This window comes from Ptychodera flava, chromosome 6 (genome assembly GCF_041260155.1).
Source record: "Ptychodera flava strain L36383 chromosome 6, AS_Pfla_20210202, whole genome shotgun sequence".
NCBI lineage: Eukaryota > Metazoa > Hemichordata > Enteropneusta > Ptychoderidae > Ptychodera > Ptychodera flava.
This window is the reverse complement of record NC_091933.1, coordinates 21,101,692-21,118,387: the sequence shown is the minus strand read 5'-3', so window position 1 is coordinate 21,118,387 and position 16,696 is coordinate 21,101,692. Positions and strand designations below refer to the sequence as shown.

General features: G+C 38.5%; 1 protein-coding gene across 1 annotated transcript; it reads right to left on the bottom strand.

Moving 5' to 3' along the window:
* Positions 1-7,751: 7,751 nt before the first annotated feature.
* LOC139135129 (uncharacterized) lies at positions 7,752-15,693 on the bottom strand. The gene is made up of 5 exons (XM_070702381.1): positions 15,113-15,693; positions 14,627-14,739; positions 12,891-13,066; positions 11,811-11,931; positions 7,752-8,961 (listed from the first exon to the last, which is right to left on the bottom strand). Exons 1-5 carry the CDS (start codon positions 15,681-15,683, stop codon positions 8,572-8,574), a joined length of 1,371 nt encoding a protein of 456 aa, XP_070558482.1. The 5' UTR covers positions 15,684-15,693; the 3' UTR covers positions 7,752-8,571.
* Positions 15,694-16,696: the final 1,003 nt, after the last annotated feature.

The window sequence follows — 16,696 nt, the reverse complement described above, 5'->3', positions numbered from 1 at the left end:
TGCTATGATACTTCATCTTTTCAATCAATCTGGAGTGTGGTACTTTGAAAGTGCAAGGAATATAGATGTGAAGCGTCCACCTAAATTTGGGTCTGATGAGTCTGTGTGTGGAGACTGACAATTACGAAATGATTTCTTTTATTTGATGGAAAGCAAAGGTGCTGGTTTTACGGGTGGTCCCGAGGAAGCTACAGGGAATACTTTAGTCATTATATCACCAATGTATATCTTGTTCTCTCTGATGCCCCATCTTTCTAAAATTGAATGCAGAGGCTACAAGTTACCCAATCTCTTTGGTGTTTTCTTTCAAAACAGAGACACCTTTCAGCAAAACTATGACATTCCATCAGCATAAACATTACAAGAAACTTGAAAGAAACGTACAAGAACTTGAGGACAAAAGACTGTTACTGTATACTGTTATAGTGTACCCACACCTCAAACTGTCCATAAGTAATTTGATGAGGCTGTCAAGTTGCTGTGCAATGGTATTGACATGTGGACACTTTGAATGCACAAGAAAGAAATCTAAAACTAATAAAAGAAAAGCGAACGTCAAAGAATGACTGTTAATTTTGATCCATTTGTCATGAAAATGCATACAGTGATCATACAGTGTGTCACACTGTGACAGGAGTATTCATGTTGTTTGAGAAAAATTGTCCAATAAAGGCAAACAGATTTTGTGTTATATTTTCTGTGTGTGTTTTTTAACCGCTTACCCGCGTACCTTTTAGGATTTTGAGTGGACGCAAAACAAAGAATTTACTTACTTTGGCCTAATGTGAAAGTTTCACAAAATTTGACCCAGCGAGAGTGAAGTTAAAATGTTTTATTTAAAATGGTAGACAAGAGGGAGAGGGGGAAAAACCCAGAAATTGGGTGATTTTCAGAAATTTTCTCGCCCATCTTCAATCACTGTATGTCATGCTAAAAGGTGACCCCCAACCAGTAATGAAATGGACCTTGATAAAGAAATAATTTTGAACAAAATACACTGTGTTGTGTGCAACGTTACCTTAAATCTTTACAAATTGCATTAGATTACCGTAATAAAAAATGAGAATAAAATTCTTCCTACAGCTATGTGATTAAAGTAAAACTTCTACTCTTTAATTTCTTTCTCTGCTTATCCTTCACACTTTTTTCTAGAGAGCTATATTAGTTCGGAGATTACAAATACTTACAGTACGAGCACTTCAGAGGAATAGAGTTTCTTACACACTATTTTGTAGAAATTCATGGAAGTAATACAATTTGGATTGTTCGTTTTAACTTAAAGTTGACAAATATGCATTTATTTTTGGAGCAGTATTTTTTTTATCTATTTTTTGTCACATGTTGATTGTCGATGATCAGAGCTCAATTTCAGTCGTCAAGTCTCGGAGCAGTGTCTCTTTTTATTATGTTTCTGGTGAAAGTCGTTCATCTTGCTCTCATTCGAAAGGTGGGACTGCTGGTAATAAGCCTCCTGAACTGCGCAGACGAAAAAAGCAAAAAAAACAACATTTATGATTGTAATTTTCATATTAAAGTGCAAAAGCTGTAACTTTTGATAAATGTTTTTTAAGTCGGCATCCTTCTTTCTATATAAAGTATGTGAAAAGAACAAAACAACAACAACGACAACAACTACAACAACAACAAAATATTAGTCTCCCAAACATCACACATGTTCCATATAGAATGTTATTATTGATAAATGAATCCGGAGCCGACGAGCAGTCAGCTACCAATGCGTACACCTGTACACACTTTATTGACAAAGTAAACACTGGGCATTTTGAATGATTTTGGCCGTAGATCAAGAAACTGCATTTTACAAACACAAAAAAATGATGGAAAATAAATCAGAAGAAACAGCTACTTGAACTCTAAACAAGAAAAAGACATAATAATTGCAAATACGGGACGACTATTCTTTGTACAGATCGGAAGCCGCTATTTTATTGAGTGAATGCGTATTTGTAAACTTTCATTGTTTAAACCGGAATTGTATACAATCAAAAAGTTGTTGCTGTATAATTGTATTAAATGGTTACTTTCCGAAGCTACAGTGTTTGTGTTGCCCTTAATCTCGCTCGCCCTTTTCCATCTGAAACGAGTAAGCAGATCTCAGGAGTTGGGAGTTCTGTTGATACGGAGGGCATAGTCAAATTTGTCCAAGACCGTCCTTTCAACAGTTCCATGGTGAACGTTAAAGGTATACAGTCACCTGTAATCTAAATATGCCCATATATGGTCAAAGGGACGTTCCTTGGTAATCAAAATGCCCATGTGAGGGCGCTGTTTTTATAAAGCGGCCACCCGCTTAAAATCTGTGATTGGTTAGATTTTCTCTTTCCATGGTAACTGTGCAAAATTGGAACAGGTGACAGTATATCTCTAACTGAAGAATGTCTAAAGCTGCAAGTCACGTTAATCAATTCGACGACCAGGGTGCCATTCCGATCATGAAATACCCAAAACGTAGACACCGTAACGCTTATAAGTAAGAGGAGAAAAACTGCTTATAACAATGCTTCGGTATGATATGGTTGGGGACAGAACGTTGACTCGCAGGATTAACTTTGCTAAACGGCATCTTCATGTTGTTCGAAAATTCATGGAAATAATAAATACGTCATGCCTTTCTACTATAATAGGAGAGACATGGATGAGGGTCATCGTACTTTCTACGAGTCAAAATTCGATCGCGAGAATCCGTTTGAAATCTCGGTTTCAGACAAGACCACATGTGAGAACGATACTGGAATTCTTAGCTCATCACTGTTCACAAATGCCAGGAGCGTGCAGCCAGACAGATCTCTAAATTTCTATCAATTATTGGGCATCACGCAAACCTCGCATAATATGCACATTATGAAAGTCTGTACATGATTATCACATGTAGAGATTTGTTCTTCAAGTTCTTTTTTACACGACCCCCTTCCAACCTATGATATAATGCCTCCCCTCCCAGAGGAAATGGCGGGATGCACGTTGTAATTATGGCAAAATTCGTGTCACTTATTAACGTAAAAAGGCTGACGTGTAAACTAAATATTATACGGAAAAACAATGGAAACAAGCTGATTTCACCTCTCTTGTCGAAAAATATGTAGATGATAAATGTATGGAAAAGATATATCAAACAGAGCATTTCAATACAGGGGCCCTATAAAATGTTGTGTATACTCAGCAAAAGAGTGACAACCTGGCAACCAGTTTGCTGGTCACACTTGGAGGGGAGTGAAGAATGACCCCCCTCATGAGGTAATGGTCATGGCCACAGAGATATAGGCCGTGATCTGATAAATTTGAAACATACAAGACTTGCCAAAAGAGCCAAGGTATCCCAGGAATAGAAAATACTGGAATATATATATATAATATATATATATATATATATATATATATATATATATATATATATATATACACACACACACTCACACACACACCTACACACCTACACACACACACACACACACACACACACACACACACACACACATATATATATATATATATATATATATATATATATATATATATATATATATATATATATATATATATATATATATATATATATATAATCAAGTACACTGAATTTCAGTATGACACACTAACTATAGTGTTGGGTTTGCGGAATCTGAAAACATCAGCTGCCGGTACATCCCGGACAAGATAAGTAACGAAATAGTACTTTTACGATGGGTGAAATAGCTCTGACAAGTCGTCGGCAAATTATAATTTTAGCCGAATAAGCTGTATCTTTTTGCATTTTGCTTACTGAAGGAATATTTTCCAATCTTCGGAGCTAGAGAGGTTTTGAATTCCGTCATTAATCCGTATTATTCTTGAAAGTATCACTATTTCAGTCATTGGTGATTAATTTACTTGATTAAATCTAGGTACTTACCTTGTGTTTATATGCGGCGGCCATATTTGAGTTGCCACTTGAAAATTATTTAGCTGTTAAAATCTAAGAAGTGCGTTCATCGCCAGAGTTTAGAAAACGTTCCGTAGTCACATTACGGTAAGCATTTTTAGATAAGTATATTTCAAACCATCTCACTGGGGAAAATGCAAAAAGGTACACCAAATAAGGGAGCGTTCAGTTTTTACGGCCTTCGGGGCGGCAAAATCTTGTCGCCGGTGTTCAAAAAAATATAGACCCCCTGCATTTTTGGTGGAAAAAAGATGACCCCACCTTTGTCAGACGAAAAAAATTGATGACCCCCCCCCTGAAAATAACCAATACCCATATGTCAAATTTACCCGCATGGTTTGGATTTGAACTCCGGTACGCGGCGCACTTTATTTGTGTAGCAGAGATGCCAGTGCACAAACTTCTCAGCCACATCCATTGAAACGTCTGTTAATTAGGACGACTGTAAGGCAATTTTTAACTTCATTTCCATAGACAACTCATGTCCATGGACATTGTATAAAGTAAACTTTATTGGAGTGGTTCGCCAAAGGCAGCCCTCCGGTTAAGAGGGTCATGGGCCATTACGTAAAGTCAACTTTATTCTAGTGGGCCACCAAAGGTGGCCCGTCGGTAAAGAGGGTCGATCATGGCTATTGCATAAAGTAGACTTTACTGGACAGGGCCGCTGAAGGCGCGAGGCCATTACCATTATTCAGTGCGTGATCCCAGGGGTCCCTCAAAAATGTTTCTAATACAAGCCGCGGCTTCAATTGGGAATTTTACAGTAAGATTGCCGTGGGGTATTACATAAAGTCAATTTATTGTAGTGGGCCACCGCAGGCGGCCCGCCGGTAAAGAGGGTCGGATCATGGCCATTGCATGAAGTAAACCTAATTGGAGTGGGCCGCCAAAGGCGTCTGCCCGTTAAGAGGGTCATGGGTAATACATAATGTATATTTATTGTAGTGGGCCGCCGAAGGCGGTCCGCCGGTAAAGAGGGTCGATCATGGCCATGGCATAAAGTGAACTTTATTGTTGGTATTATGTTTTTGAAAATGTGGTGACCCCCCCTTTCCTACCAGTGAAAAAGCGATGACCCCCCCCTTGCGGATTCCAAAATTACGATGACCCCCCTGGATTTTGCCGCCCCCCCCCGGCCGTAAAAACTGAACGGTCCCTAAGGCTTTAACAGAAGGTCAACTGATTCGGCCGGAAGCTGACTACAATCATACATTTTTGTTTGGGTTCAACAGTAAAATGCTTCATTCGCATTTGGTCTTCCATCTTGAATCTCACAACTTGCAGTTTAAGGCCACATCAGAGATCTGTTCTGGGTGAACCAGGCACGAGGGCCGGCGGAGGGGGGACTACATATTCAGCTAATACCTTATTATCATAAGCCCAGTCAATATTTGTATATATTGTAACACACCTCCGAGTCGTCAAAACTCTTGTTAATTTACGGTCGCGTGGTATGAATCATTTGTGGCTGACACATGCAAATAGCCCTGGAGTTGCTGGATAGCGGCAACAGTCCATTTCTCTCGGTCTACGCTTCATGAAACAGTTTTGGGACAACACTCGGGCCCTCTGGCAACATACGTAGCCATGCCAGTGAATATGCCTATAATATTCCACTCGAAGTTACCCAAGCGTTCAATGTGGATGCATATTAGATCGAAAGGCGTCTCACGTAGTCTGTCAGAACCAACACGTATGAATCAGTCTGGCCACCTTTGGTTTCATGAGAATACTACAAATATTGTGTGTAAACAGCAAACATAAATATCTAAATATTCTGCACTGTAACCCTGTTTGCGTCTCCACCTCGTCCAATTATTGTCAAATTTCCGAGTTGAAAACAACGGGAAAAGGTTCTCCAGTCTGCTAGGCGGCTGAAGCAAAGAAAGTTCACAAAGTGACTAGCAAGTTGGGGTATAACACAAAACTACAATGGCGCGCTTTTTTCACTTGATGGTTATTGTATTTACTTCCATACATGTTCTTATTTACTCAGTCAGCAAACAATGTACAAAAAAAAAATTGCGGAAGACAACCAAGTGGCATTGTGGTTTCCATTAAAATACACTTGCTGACTATTTTCAAAAGATTACATTCTGTGGTTGAAAATTGGCTTTCCGAACGAAGGAGAGCTAGTAATAGAAATCCTGTACGTACGTCCTGTACGTGCTAACTGAAATGTTTATCATGTATATGTATATGAAAACCATGGAATCATTACTTGCAAGAATGAGTTTATCCTTCCATGTTAATGTTTGGATGCTTGGTAGTAGAGTATACACAAAAGAAAACAATCTAAATGTTCCATTTCAATGCTCAGTTTATTGCTAAGTCAAATACATAAATTGCACGACTCAAAAAGAGGCTACTGCGAAAAAGTTGGCCGACAAATAACATTTTCCACTCACTCTACATTGTAATGGAGTATGAAATAGTACTGAACTTACTATTGAGGTCAGCCTTTCAAACTCTTCATGTGTAAACATATCATGTCATGCTTTTTATAATATTATTAAAGTAATACCATTTTGACGTCTCCGAACATACAAGACAGTATGATTTTATTGTCGGTTATGTGACATGATGACATACGTTCAATTACAGCATAAGATCAAACATCACAATTATTTTTTCGGACAGACATTCGGCCTTTCCAATTTTATCAATTCACTTCTGACCTACCACTTGTTGGGGCTCAATTTAAAGCTCTTGACGAAAGAAGAGTTTTCGCCGTCTTAGTTTTTCGGATTTCGAAAATTTTATTTTTCCCCATACAGTTGACAATATGATGGCGGCCATTTTGAATTTCAAATATCGGGTAAATCTTAGGTAATCTGTTTCTCTGGAACCACATTTTGCATGGTGGCCCTGATTTTTATTGTTGACTTGGTAAGAGAATGGTCGAAACTTTAATTGACGAAAGTTTGAAGTCTTTCACTTTCGAGACGCATATTACCTTAAAAACAAACAACGGTGTCAGTTTCAACCTATTCTGTTGACCTCAATAATCAGAGCTATTGCACTGTTTAACAAGTATTGAAATTCTGTAATTCATTGGCAGTGTAGCATACCCCATACTAGTGTTTGACGATGACTTTGTTCTGTCAGTGGTGTACATCAGACACTTTGGTTGTATATGTTCTAAATTTGTTTCAAACTGTACGTGAAAAGCATCATGTACTCAGAGGAAAAATACCAGCAGCACACTAAAGCAGCCCAGTGGCCCTTGGCCCTCCCTCAAACACAATGGTACATAAGCTGCAGACTTCAGTCAGAAAATCCATTGAGAAGTGTTGTGCTTAGTGTGACTGAAGCTTAAAATTCAACATGTCTACTGATATTTATCGAAAACTTCTTGCCCTCCATTTGTATCACACTGAAGCGGCTCATGCACTGTATGTATCAGCATGTCAATAAATGATTGAGCTTGTGTTCCTAATCATTCACAGATTCAGTACTTTCTGCTGGATGCATCAATTGTTTTATACACGGACTGTGCCCTTGGCATCTACATTGTACTGTATGGTTTGTAGACTTGGTTCAAGTCTGTGATTTGTGAATGTTTGAGTGGAGTGAACGCGATGATTTGTATTTTGTTTTCATGTGAAACGCGTGAGTGGAGTGGACGCGATGAGTGAGGTGAACGCGATGAGTGGACTGAACGCTATACAGCGGAGTTTCACCCAGAATCCGGCAGAAACTAACTCACTACTGCACAGACTCAAACGTGACGCATTCAATCGCTGGGAAAACCTGGCGTGAGCTGCCAAATTCCGGATAGGTTTGTACGAAATAGGAGAGACACAAGAGAAACTATTATAAATGAGTTTATTTTTTTTTAAATTCACCGACTTGAACCAAGTCTATATGGTTTGCTACTTGGGTATGACACTACTTGTCTGATCAGAACTCAGGGTCCCCATGCACCCTATGGATACATTCATGAAATTACTTTAGTAATCCTAAAAGTGTCTACTGAATGAATTTGGATGGTCCTATTGTGCAACACAGTCCAATGGGGTCAGTTTGGTGGCCATCTTGGATTCTTATGAAAAACAATCATTGGCATATCTGATCAAATAGACCTTATAAAGAGACAAGTAACCCAATTTTTCTGTATAATATTAGCAAGAGAAATTGATTTTGACAGTTGTTTTCCAGATTCAAACAAGCTTATTGAGTAAAAATCATGAAGAAAAGTGAAAAAACATCATGTAAGTTCCATGAACGTGTCCATGGGGTGCAAGGGGACCCCATTCTGACAAGACTATTCTATCTCTCAAGTATCTTGACAAAGTGTGAAGCTTTCAAATTGCCGATATACATGTACTGCAGCTGCATTTCTGATATCTTGCTTTCCAAATGAAATTCACAAAAGATACTGCTTTTTGTATATCATTAATTATGTATGGCAGTCATAAAAGTAAAAGGCAAGTGAATATATGGCAGTCATGAAAATAAACGGCAAGTTGCTTTGGAACATGCAGTTAAAGGGTCTTTCCCCATTGAAACCCCATAGCTGGCTGAGTGCATGATGAGCGTCCAAGGCAGACTGCAGAAGACAATTCACAATCACCTACTGTGTGTTTATAAGTGGTTCATTGTCGCTCATTGCAATCAGCAAAACTTGTCTATTGTTTATCCACTTTCTCATCCACTTCAATTCCTTGGTAGGTCAGCACTGCTGCCTTCAAAGCCTTATACACAAAGGATAAAAACTTGCAGCTTCGGAAATCACCACAGGAATATGTTTTGTGCATAATGAAAGATGGGCTGCGGCAACTTTCAATTGGACAGTGAGACATATTTTCCAGCGTATCAACCGACAAGTGACATTTCACGAGGAAGGCATATAACTGAACACAGCCACTTTCTGAACAATACACACTGTGTATATACACCTGGTAAACTGTCTTGTACACTTGATTACCGAATGGAGAGTCTTTGCCTACAGCCAGTGCCTCACACGCTAGCCGTGGTAAAACGTTGGTGATGTCAGTTGGTCTTGAATGAACTTCATTCTGTCGACAAAAATAAATTGTGATTCATAAGCTACTATTAGCACATCAATGGTACTGAAAGTAACCCCAAAAACAATTATTTGTTTAACCCTTTCACCCCCAGTTCCCTGTATACAGGTCCAACTTTACCATAGAAAACAATGGATTTGGGACAAACCATGGTGGTGAAAGGGTTAAACAACGGGGGTGAGTTGGGTGGATCTCACTGCAATATTTACCCAGAAAGGGTCTCGTGTTTTCAAAGGTGAACACAAAAGTATTCCTTGAGATTGATATTACAATTGAGGATGGAATCTTCACTTGCAACTCCCCTGATATGAGAGACAGATTTCCTTTCTTCATTTTTTGCATATCAAGTATCTCTGACAAGATGAGGTTATCATGAAAATATCACAAATGGTATTACCACAGCATATCATCAGGTGCAAAGCAAAGGGTGATGCACAGTGCTAATATTTGAGAGCATCCTTTGTGGTATTTCCGTCATAGCCTATTATTATACATCTAAGTTGCAAACACTGATAAATAGGACGTCAAATGGACAAAGTTGTGACATCATATGATGTCAGCAGTTTTTCTTCCAATTTCTAGCGGAAGTATGGAATGCTATCTTTGATGTGTTTCGGACTGCCTGTGTAACTACATGTACTGTACATGTTGTAGTGCAAGATATATTCTGGTAAATGTCCAATGGGTCCCTTGAAACTGTCCGCAAGTGATCAGAACTCACAATGTCCTCACAGAATGCTAAATGCACATGGGGCCCATGGATACAGTCCATTTTACAGAATGCGAGTTCCGTACAGTTTCTTTAGTGCATAGAAAATTCTATATTCTCAATTGTAGATGTACATGTATAATGATATACCTCTATATATTTTCAAGTTCAACAGGATTCTCTCAGAATTTCTATTGATAGCTACAGCTACACTTCTATCAAGGGATGGTGGACCTCTATTGTTGGTGGCGATAGACTTGGTTCAAGTCTGTGATGTGTGAACATGTGAGTGGGGTGAACATGATCAGTGTTCGCGGTGACTTTTTTCTCCTCGCATACGGCATACGCATTAGTCTGCTAAAATTTCGTAATGGCTGGATTTGAGTGCGTAATTTCACTTCCGCACTCGATTGATGAAAAAACTGATTGCAAAATACAATGTGCTGTTGAATAAATCTACACTACATATTCGGATTGTACGATGTAACATTATTTTAATGAAAACAGTTTAAGAACAACTTGAACAATGTTGAAACGTAACAGCGAAGGGTATACATGCGACCATCAAAACACATCGGGCAACCCAAAAGTTAAGAGTTATGGCAGCTTATCGAGACACTTCTGCAGTGTTCAAAATTTATCAGGATTCCGGCAAGCTCTACCGATGGACTCGTAGAGCAAAGTTGAAAGAAAACAGATTTGTCTGCTTCGACGCCATGCTGCATGTGTGCATGATCAAAATTTGGGAACAGCGAGACGCGATGATCGTGCAGGGTTGGCATTTATATAATTCGTCGCAACATTTCTGTCAATCACTCACTTTGTGTCATAAGTTTCAGAAACTATCGCTCGCCTGAAAAAGTTAGCAACGTAATTCATAGGCACAGCTGACATAATAACGTGCATGTGAACTACGATGCCGATTTTTCAGACAACGCCCATAGAATCCGAAACTTTCCACACAAAATGAGTGATTGACAGAAATGTGTTACAACAAATACTGGTTGTCGCCTAAGCTCAGTCGTGGGGAGTGCTTTCGGAAACATTTTACTGTTATCCTTTGCGTAAAGAAAACGCATAACAATGAAAAAATGCGTAGAGAGTCAATTTCAATGCGTAAATACGCACGATTTTTGTGTAAACGCGAACTCTGATGATGATTTGTCGTCTGTTTTCATATGAAACGTGTGAGTGGGATGAACGCGATGAGTGGGGTGTATGCAACACAGAGTAGTTTCACCTGAAATAATCCAGCAGAAACTACTGCGCAGACTAAAAAGAAACACATTCGATTGCTAGGACCTGGGCAGTCAAAATTTAAATAGGTTTGCATGAAATAGAATCAGTGTTCTCCCCAGAGCTATTATAGAGTGGTGGCCGCCACTCTATAATTTTTGGTAAACAATAGAAACTCATTACCATAACAATTACATTTATTGTTATGCAAATTAGCCGCCACTCTATCAGAAAATCCTGGGGAGATCACTGTAGAAGAGACACAAGAGAAACTTTTTACAAATTATTTTATGGTGATGATAGAGGAAAGATGTTTTGACAGTTTCAGAAATTTTCTGACGAGACACATTTGAATTTCACTACTTTCAAGATTTCATCTCAAGAAATCATCAATATCATTGGAAATTGCTGGCTGGTAGAGTAAGGTGGCGTCTGATCAGAGATGCTGGGGAGCCAGGAAAATCTGACAATATCGATGTCACATCCAAGAAATAGCCATCCCGGTAAACAAATGATGAAACCATAATATTCGAGCTTTATGTTGTCCATATTACATGTCATGCTGTTCTTATTATCCTCATACATGTATACTGAACATGCTGATTGGCCTTCTCATAGCAATGGATTATTCTACCCAGTTATCCAGCACTTCACACTGTGAAATAGTTCAAGTGCAACAAATACGACAAAAAGTCAACTTAAAATGCATGCACTTCATAGATTATAGATGAACAGATAGAGGGAAAGATGGATCCATGATATCTGAGTGGTATTAAGCATTAAATATGGCCTTTGGCTCACACACTGTCAAAGTACGTGTATGCTTTTGAAAGATGACAACATGGTAAATGGTCCAAAAATTCGCAAAACATCAACAATACAAGGTTGTACTTACTTCAGAAAATGTAATCACTTGTATTAAGCCTTCACCGTCCACCGTTTGAACTTCAATATCACTCTCTACGTTGACGGTTTGTCCGCACAACACAAGTTTCCGGGCTGTTGACTCTCTAACTCTGCAATGTGACATTATGATTAAAGTATGAGCTGTTATGGTTGTTTACGACAGTCAAGTGTTGATACTATATTTTTTTCACTAGTTGAGGGTAAGTGTAAACAGAGAATAGCGTTGATCGCGATTTCGGGTTTGTTACTAAATATTGCTGAAATTCGGACAAATATGCTGAAATTCGGAAAAATTTTGTCGTTGTATGCGCGGCTTTTGTTGCAGCTTGTAGTCTCAGTCATCAATTCATACAAATAAGTGTGACGCTAAATAGCCATTCTAACACTCGCGGGTTTTATTTTCGTCGTTTATGCAGAAAATGCGGACAAATGTTTATTTATGCATATTAATGTAAGAGAACAGTGACATCATTTGCTTTTAATTAGACATCCAGTGTCTAGATGTTTGTCAGGCGTTGGTGGTGGTGGTGAAAATAATCACAGAAAGACTTTCAAATGGCTATAATGTTGAAAAAAGAATAGAATGTAATAAACAACATTTTTTCTGGAGCTGAACCAATGCATCACAGCTACAAAGAAGTAGGGAAATAACTAAAAAACCAGCCATTTATTGACTCTTTTGACGAATAAGATAGTATTGGGCAAATTTCATCATCACTTGCATAGAACAGAAAGCAGTCAGCCATAAGAACCTGTCAATTACAGTTTGAAATATAAAGAGCATGAATTTTTGTCACTACATGTCTTGACCAAAAAGTGAGAAAATTGCCCTAAAATATACGAATACAAATTTCACAATAATTGTCACAAATAAAATTGCTTCTTCACTAGGAAACTATCAAGAACCTTTAAAAACTATCACATCAGTGTTTTTGGATATTGTTTAACAAAATATGATGAAATTGTCCCAAAACACGTAAACATCCAAATCAGGGCTATGGATGAACAGACAGCCGGACATACACAAACACTAAGTAAAGCACACACACATATACAGATACATACATACTGAATGATAAACGGGCATCCCGTGTCCTGTCGAATGATAACCAGAAGGTCAGATATTAACTGAGCCAAGGATGCTTCAGGCAGTGACGCTTTTCTGTATGTCTTTATGCTGGTAATCCATCTCATCAAAAGAGATCGGTGATGAGGCTTGGCAGACTCTGGTGCATTGTCAAGGTCCTAAAAAGAAAGAACATTGAGAAGGAGTTTGCGACAATTACAAATGTACCTTATTATTAGTAGTTTAGATTAACGTAACCAGTATGTAAATAGTACATTAGTGGCAAAAGATAATATTAATGTGAAGGACTACCGATGGGCCGTGAGTCTGGTGCTAGCTAATGCAAATGACTTGTGTGTAGAAATGCATACATCTAACACAATCTCAATACAGGTACATAGCCATGTGGAAAAACAGCATCGTGGCCACAGCTCCAGTTCGCAAATGGAACCAAACAGCTCTTGTGAAAATCATGTCAGAGAGCTAGAGGCATATCATGAAAACACTACGGCCCCCAACTAGGAACTTCTGTATGTGCCCTCAAGATAGAAGACCATTTGCCCAATGCCAGGAAGGGCAATCAACACACACATGAAGGTGAATATTCTGATGATTGCATGAATGTATCAAATAAATGACGTATTTAAGTGTTCTCATATTTATTGTAATATTGCTCTGGGATGTACAGACACACATTTTGGTATTGCTATAAGATAGGGCAAAAATTAACCTAGATTCAGACCACATTCTAAAATTCAGATGCAATACTGTGTAAGTTTGAAGTGTATTCTGTTACATGTATGCCTATACATTGTATATTTAGGCAATAAAGCACATCCAGCGATGGTATACCACGAGGTTTTGACCAGTTCACAACATATATATATACGAGGGATAGTGAGTGCATAGTAGTGAACTGGTCAAAACCGAGTAGTATGCTGTTGCAGTGTGTGATTTATTGCTATTATACATCACGAATATACCATGGTTCTTTTCTCGTCTCGGCCAATCAGATCTCTGTATTTGCTCCATCAATCACGGTCCCTGTGCATCAATATACTGGTATGATATACTATGTGATATAAATGTCTCTTTGTGTATAATCCTAAAGCATTCTTATTTGTTTGGCGTCATAGGATATGAGTGATTGTCTCAAAGCTGTATGGCTTTGAGCGCAAGGCTAAAGTCTCCACAGGAGTCAATATGGAGGTTAAAGGGACAAAGTCGGCCATTTTTCATGAATTTTGTTTCATACGAGATACTACTTATATTGTTTGACATGTTGAAAGATACTGTATGAATGGGTGACCAGGCATATATTCAACCCCGGTTTTAGATACGATACATGAAACCACCGCGAAAATGAATTAATGTTCATGACCATTAATTCATTTTTGCGATGGTTTCATACAAATTACTTCAAGTACAAAATAATATCTGTTACATGCTTACTCCTAAATAGGCGGATAATTTTTATTATATATATATATATATATATATATATATATATATATATATATATATATATATATATATATATGGCATGTATAATTGTTGTTGACTTTGATTTTATTGTTGACTTTGTGTATGCACGAGTAATTTTGTCTGCAAAGCAACTGAATTCATGCAATTGAAGTGCTGCCTATATTTTACATAAATGAGAGATTGCTGCATAAGTGAGAAATCAAAATTACTTCAAGAATTCTTCAGTCATTGCAACAAAACAGGTTTATACTCACATCTGTCGCAGAAGCCATCAGAAGAGTTTGGATTGGGTCTGTGATCATGTCATATTGCTGGGCAAACTTTTTGATAGTTTTCACAAAGACATCTTCCTGTAAAAGTTTGGTGACTGCAGACGAAAAAAGTAACATAAATTACTTTAATTGGTTAACTTTAATCACAACTTGATGCGTCAATCTCTGTTTCGATCTCATCTACTTGAACATTAATTTGGCACATCTCTCGTGTGCCCTATCCAAACACTCACATAAGTGCTCTTTTTATTTACTATCTACATGTGTGTGCTGCACGCAAAAAAGGTAACCGTAGCATATGGACGACTGTCAAACTTGGAGATGATCTTCCGGGCCTGTAGATTTTTTAGCATTCGCCGTGCATTGCACACAAGCGACTGTGGTGGTACCTAGCAGCTCTTGACAGTAGGCCTTTCTGTACAGTTTTCAGAGTGACTTGACAGTTTTTTTTTACAACTTGAAACTCACCGTGATTTTGCAGTACTTGGCAATAACGTGGTTTGCCGATGGCCGATCGAGCAATTGCAGTCTTAGTAGCTGGAGTCGCAGGACAGGAGGGTAACTGGGCGCAATCGATGTCCCCGACGATGGTGGCGTTATGCACTATCCAATAGCATATGACCTCCTCTTCACTAAAGAAATTTGTCGTCTCAAATTGATATGCTTCAAAGCGAAATCTGTTCATGTGATGAGTCTCCCACTTGGAAGCCGATGGAAAAGGTACGTGGGGATGTTGATAGGGGCAAGACGTTCTCCGTCGCATGCACACTCCCATTTTGTAATCGGGGCACTCTGTTCTTTGGATTGATGTCGACTCGGTGATATCGCCGGTGGCATGTTCGTCATCGTCACTTACTGATACACTAGCAACCACATCAGCTAGATCATCAACTGAGTCTGCTTGATCATCGACGTCTGCACCACCGTGAGCTCCCATTGACTCCATTGTTACAATGCTTAGAGTGACTTCGGCCCATGACAGGTTTGATTTTCCTGGTTTTCCTCTGTACGCACACGACCTGTCACCTGATTCGTTCATGGGCCAGTCACGTGCTAAGTTTTGAGGGCGCTAGACATAGGAAGCTTTTGTGCGCCGCTGATCTGCATGGTGGCATAACTTTTCTTGGCCCTGACGGTGGTCCTATATTCGATTGTTAGGATTTCTGGATAACTTAGGTTTTAGGTTTGTAAGGTAGCTCACCTAAAACCCCTGACCCGAGGTTTTTCTACACAGTGTAGGCAAGATGGGATGGAAGTTGTCCATGGTCGACCATTTTTTAGACATCTTTCAATAAGTCGAACAACATCAGCAACTGCTCGTTTGCAACAATATTGGTGAAAAACAGGTAAAAAGATAGCGATAATGTGCCTTTAATAAAAAGGAGTGCATATGGACCCGTTTTCGGAGTTTGTTAGGGGGAGGCATTTGAAAGAAATCAGAGAACTTTTTTTCTCCCTTATCTCCTCTCCTGAGGTGTTTGTGGGCGGCCTTACGTAAAAATATTTACATAAAGATTATCTCTGATATACTGACAAGATGTCGTGCTACAGAATTGTTACTTGATAAATGATATTTGATTTGGTACAAAAATTCAAAACAAATATTATTTATCAAATTTTAACATCACCTACAAATAGAATGGTACGTCCCGATCATAGATATATAAAAGTGTTGAGCTAAGAATCCTGTCTAATGATTAAGTAACACATATTATTACTTTGTACTTGAAGTAATTTTGTGTTATTAATATATATATATATATATATATATATATATATATATATATATATATATATATATATATATATATATATATCGCGACCCTCTTTACGTGTACTCACTAACACCTCTTTTTTTCGTAACGCAGCTCTTGTTTTCAATGTATTTATTCCAATTAAATGGAAAAAATCTACGCAGCTCTTTTTCAGTGTGCAACTCGGATTTTTTGACAATTAACATGTACGACGACGCGCCCTCAACGGTATTCTGAATTTGCGAGGCCCACCTTGAGCTAGCCGTGTGTCGCTGCGTTGATACAGCAGAAGTCGTTA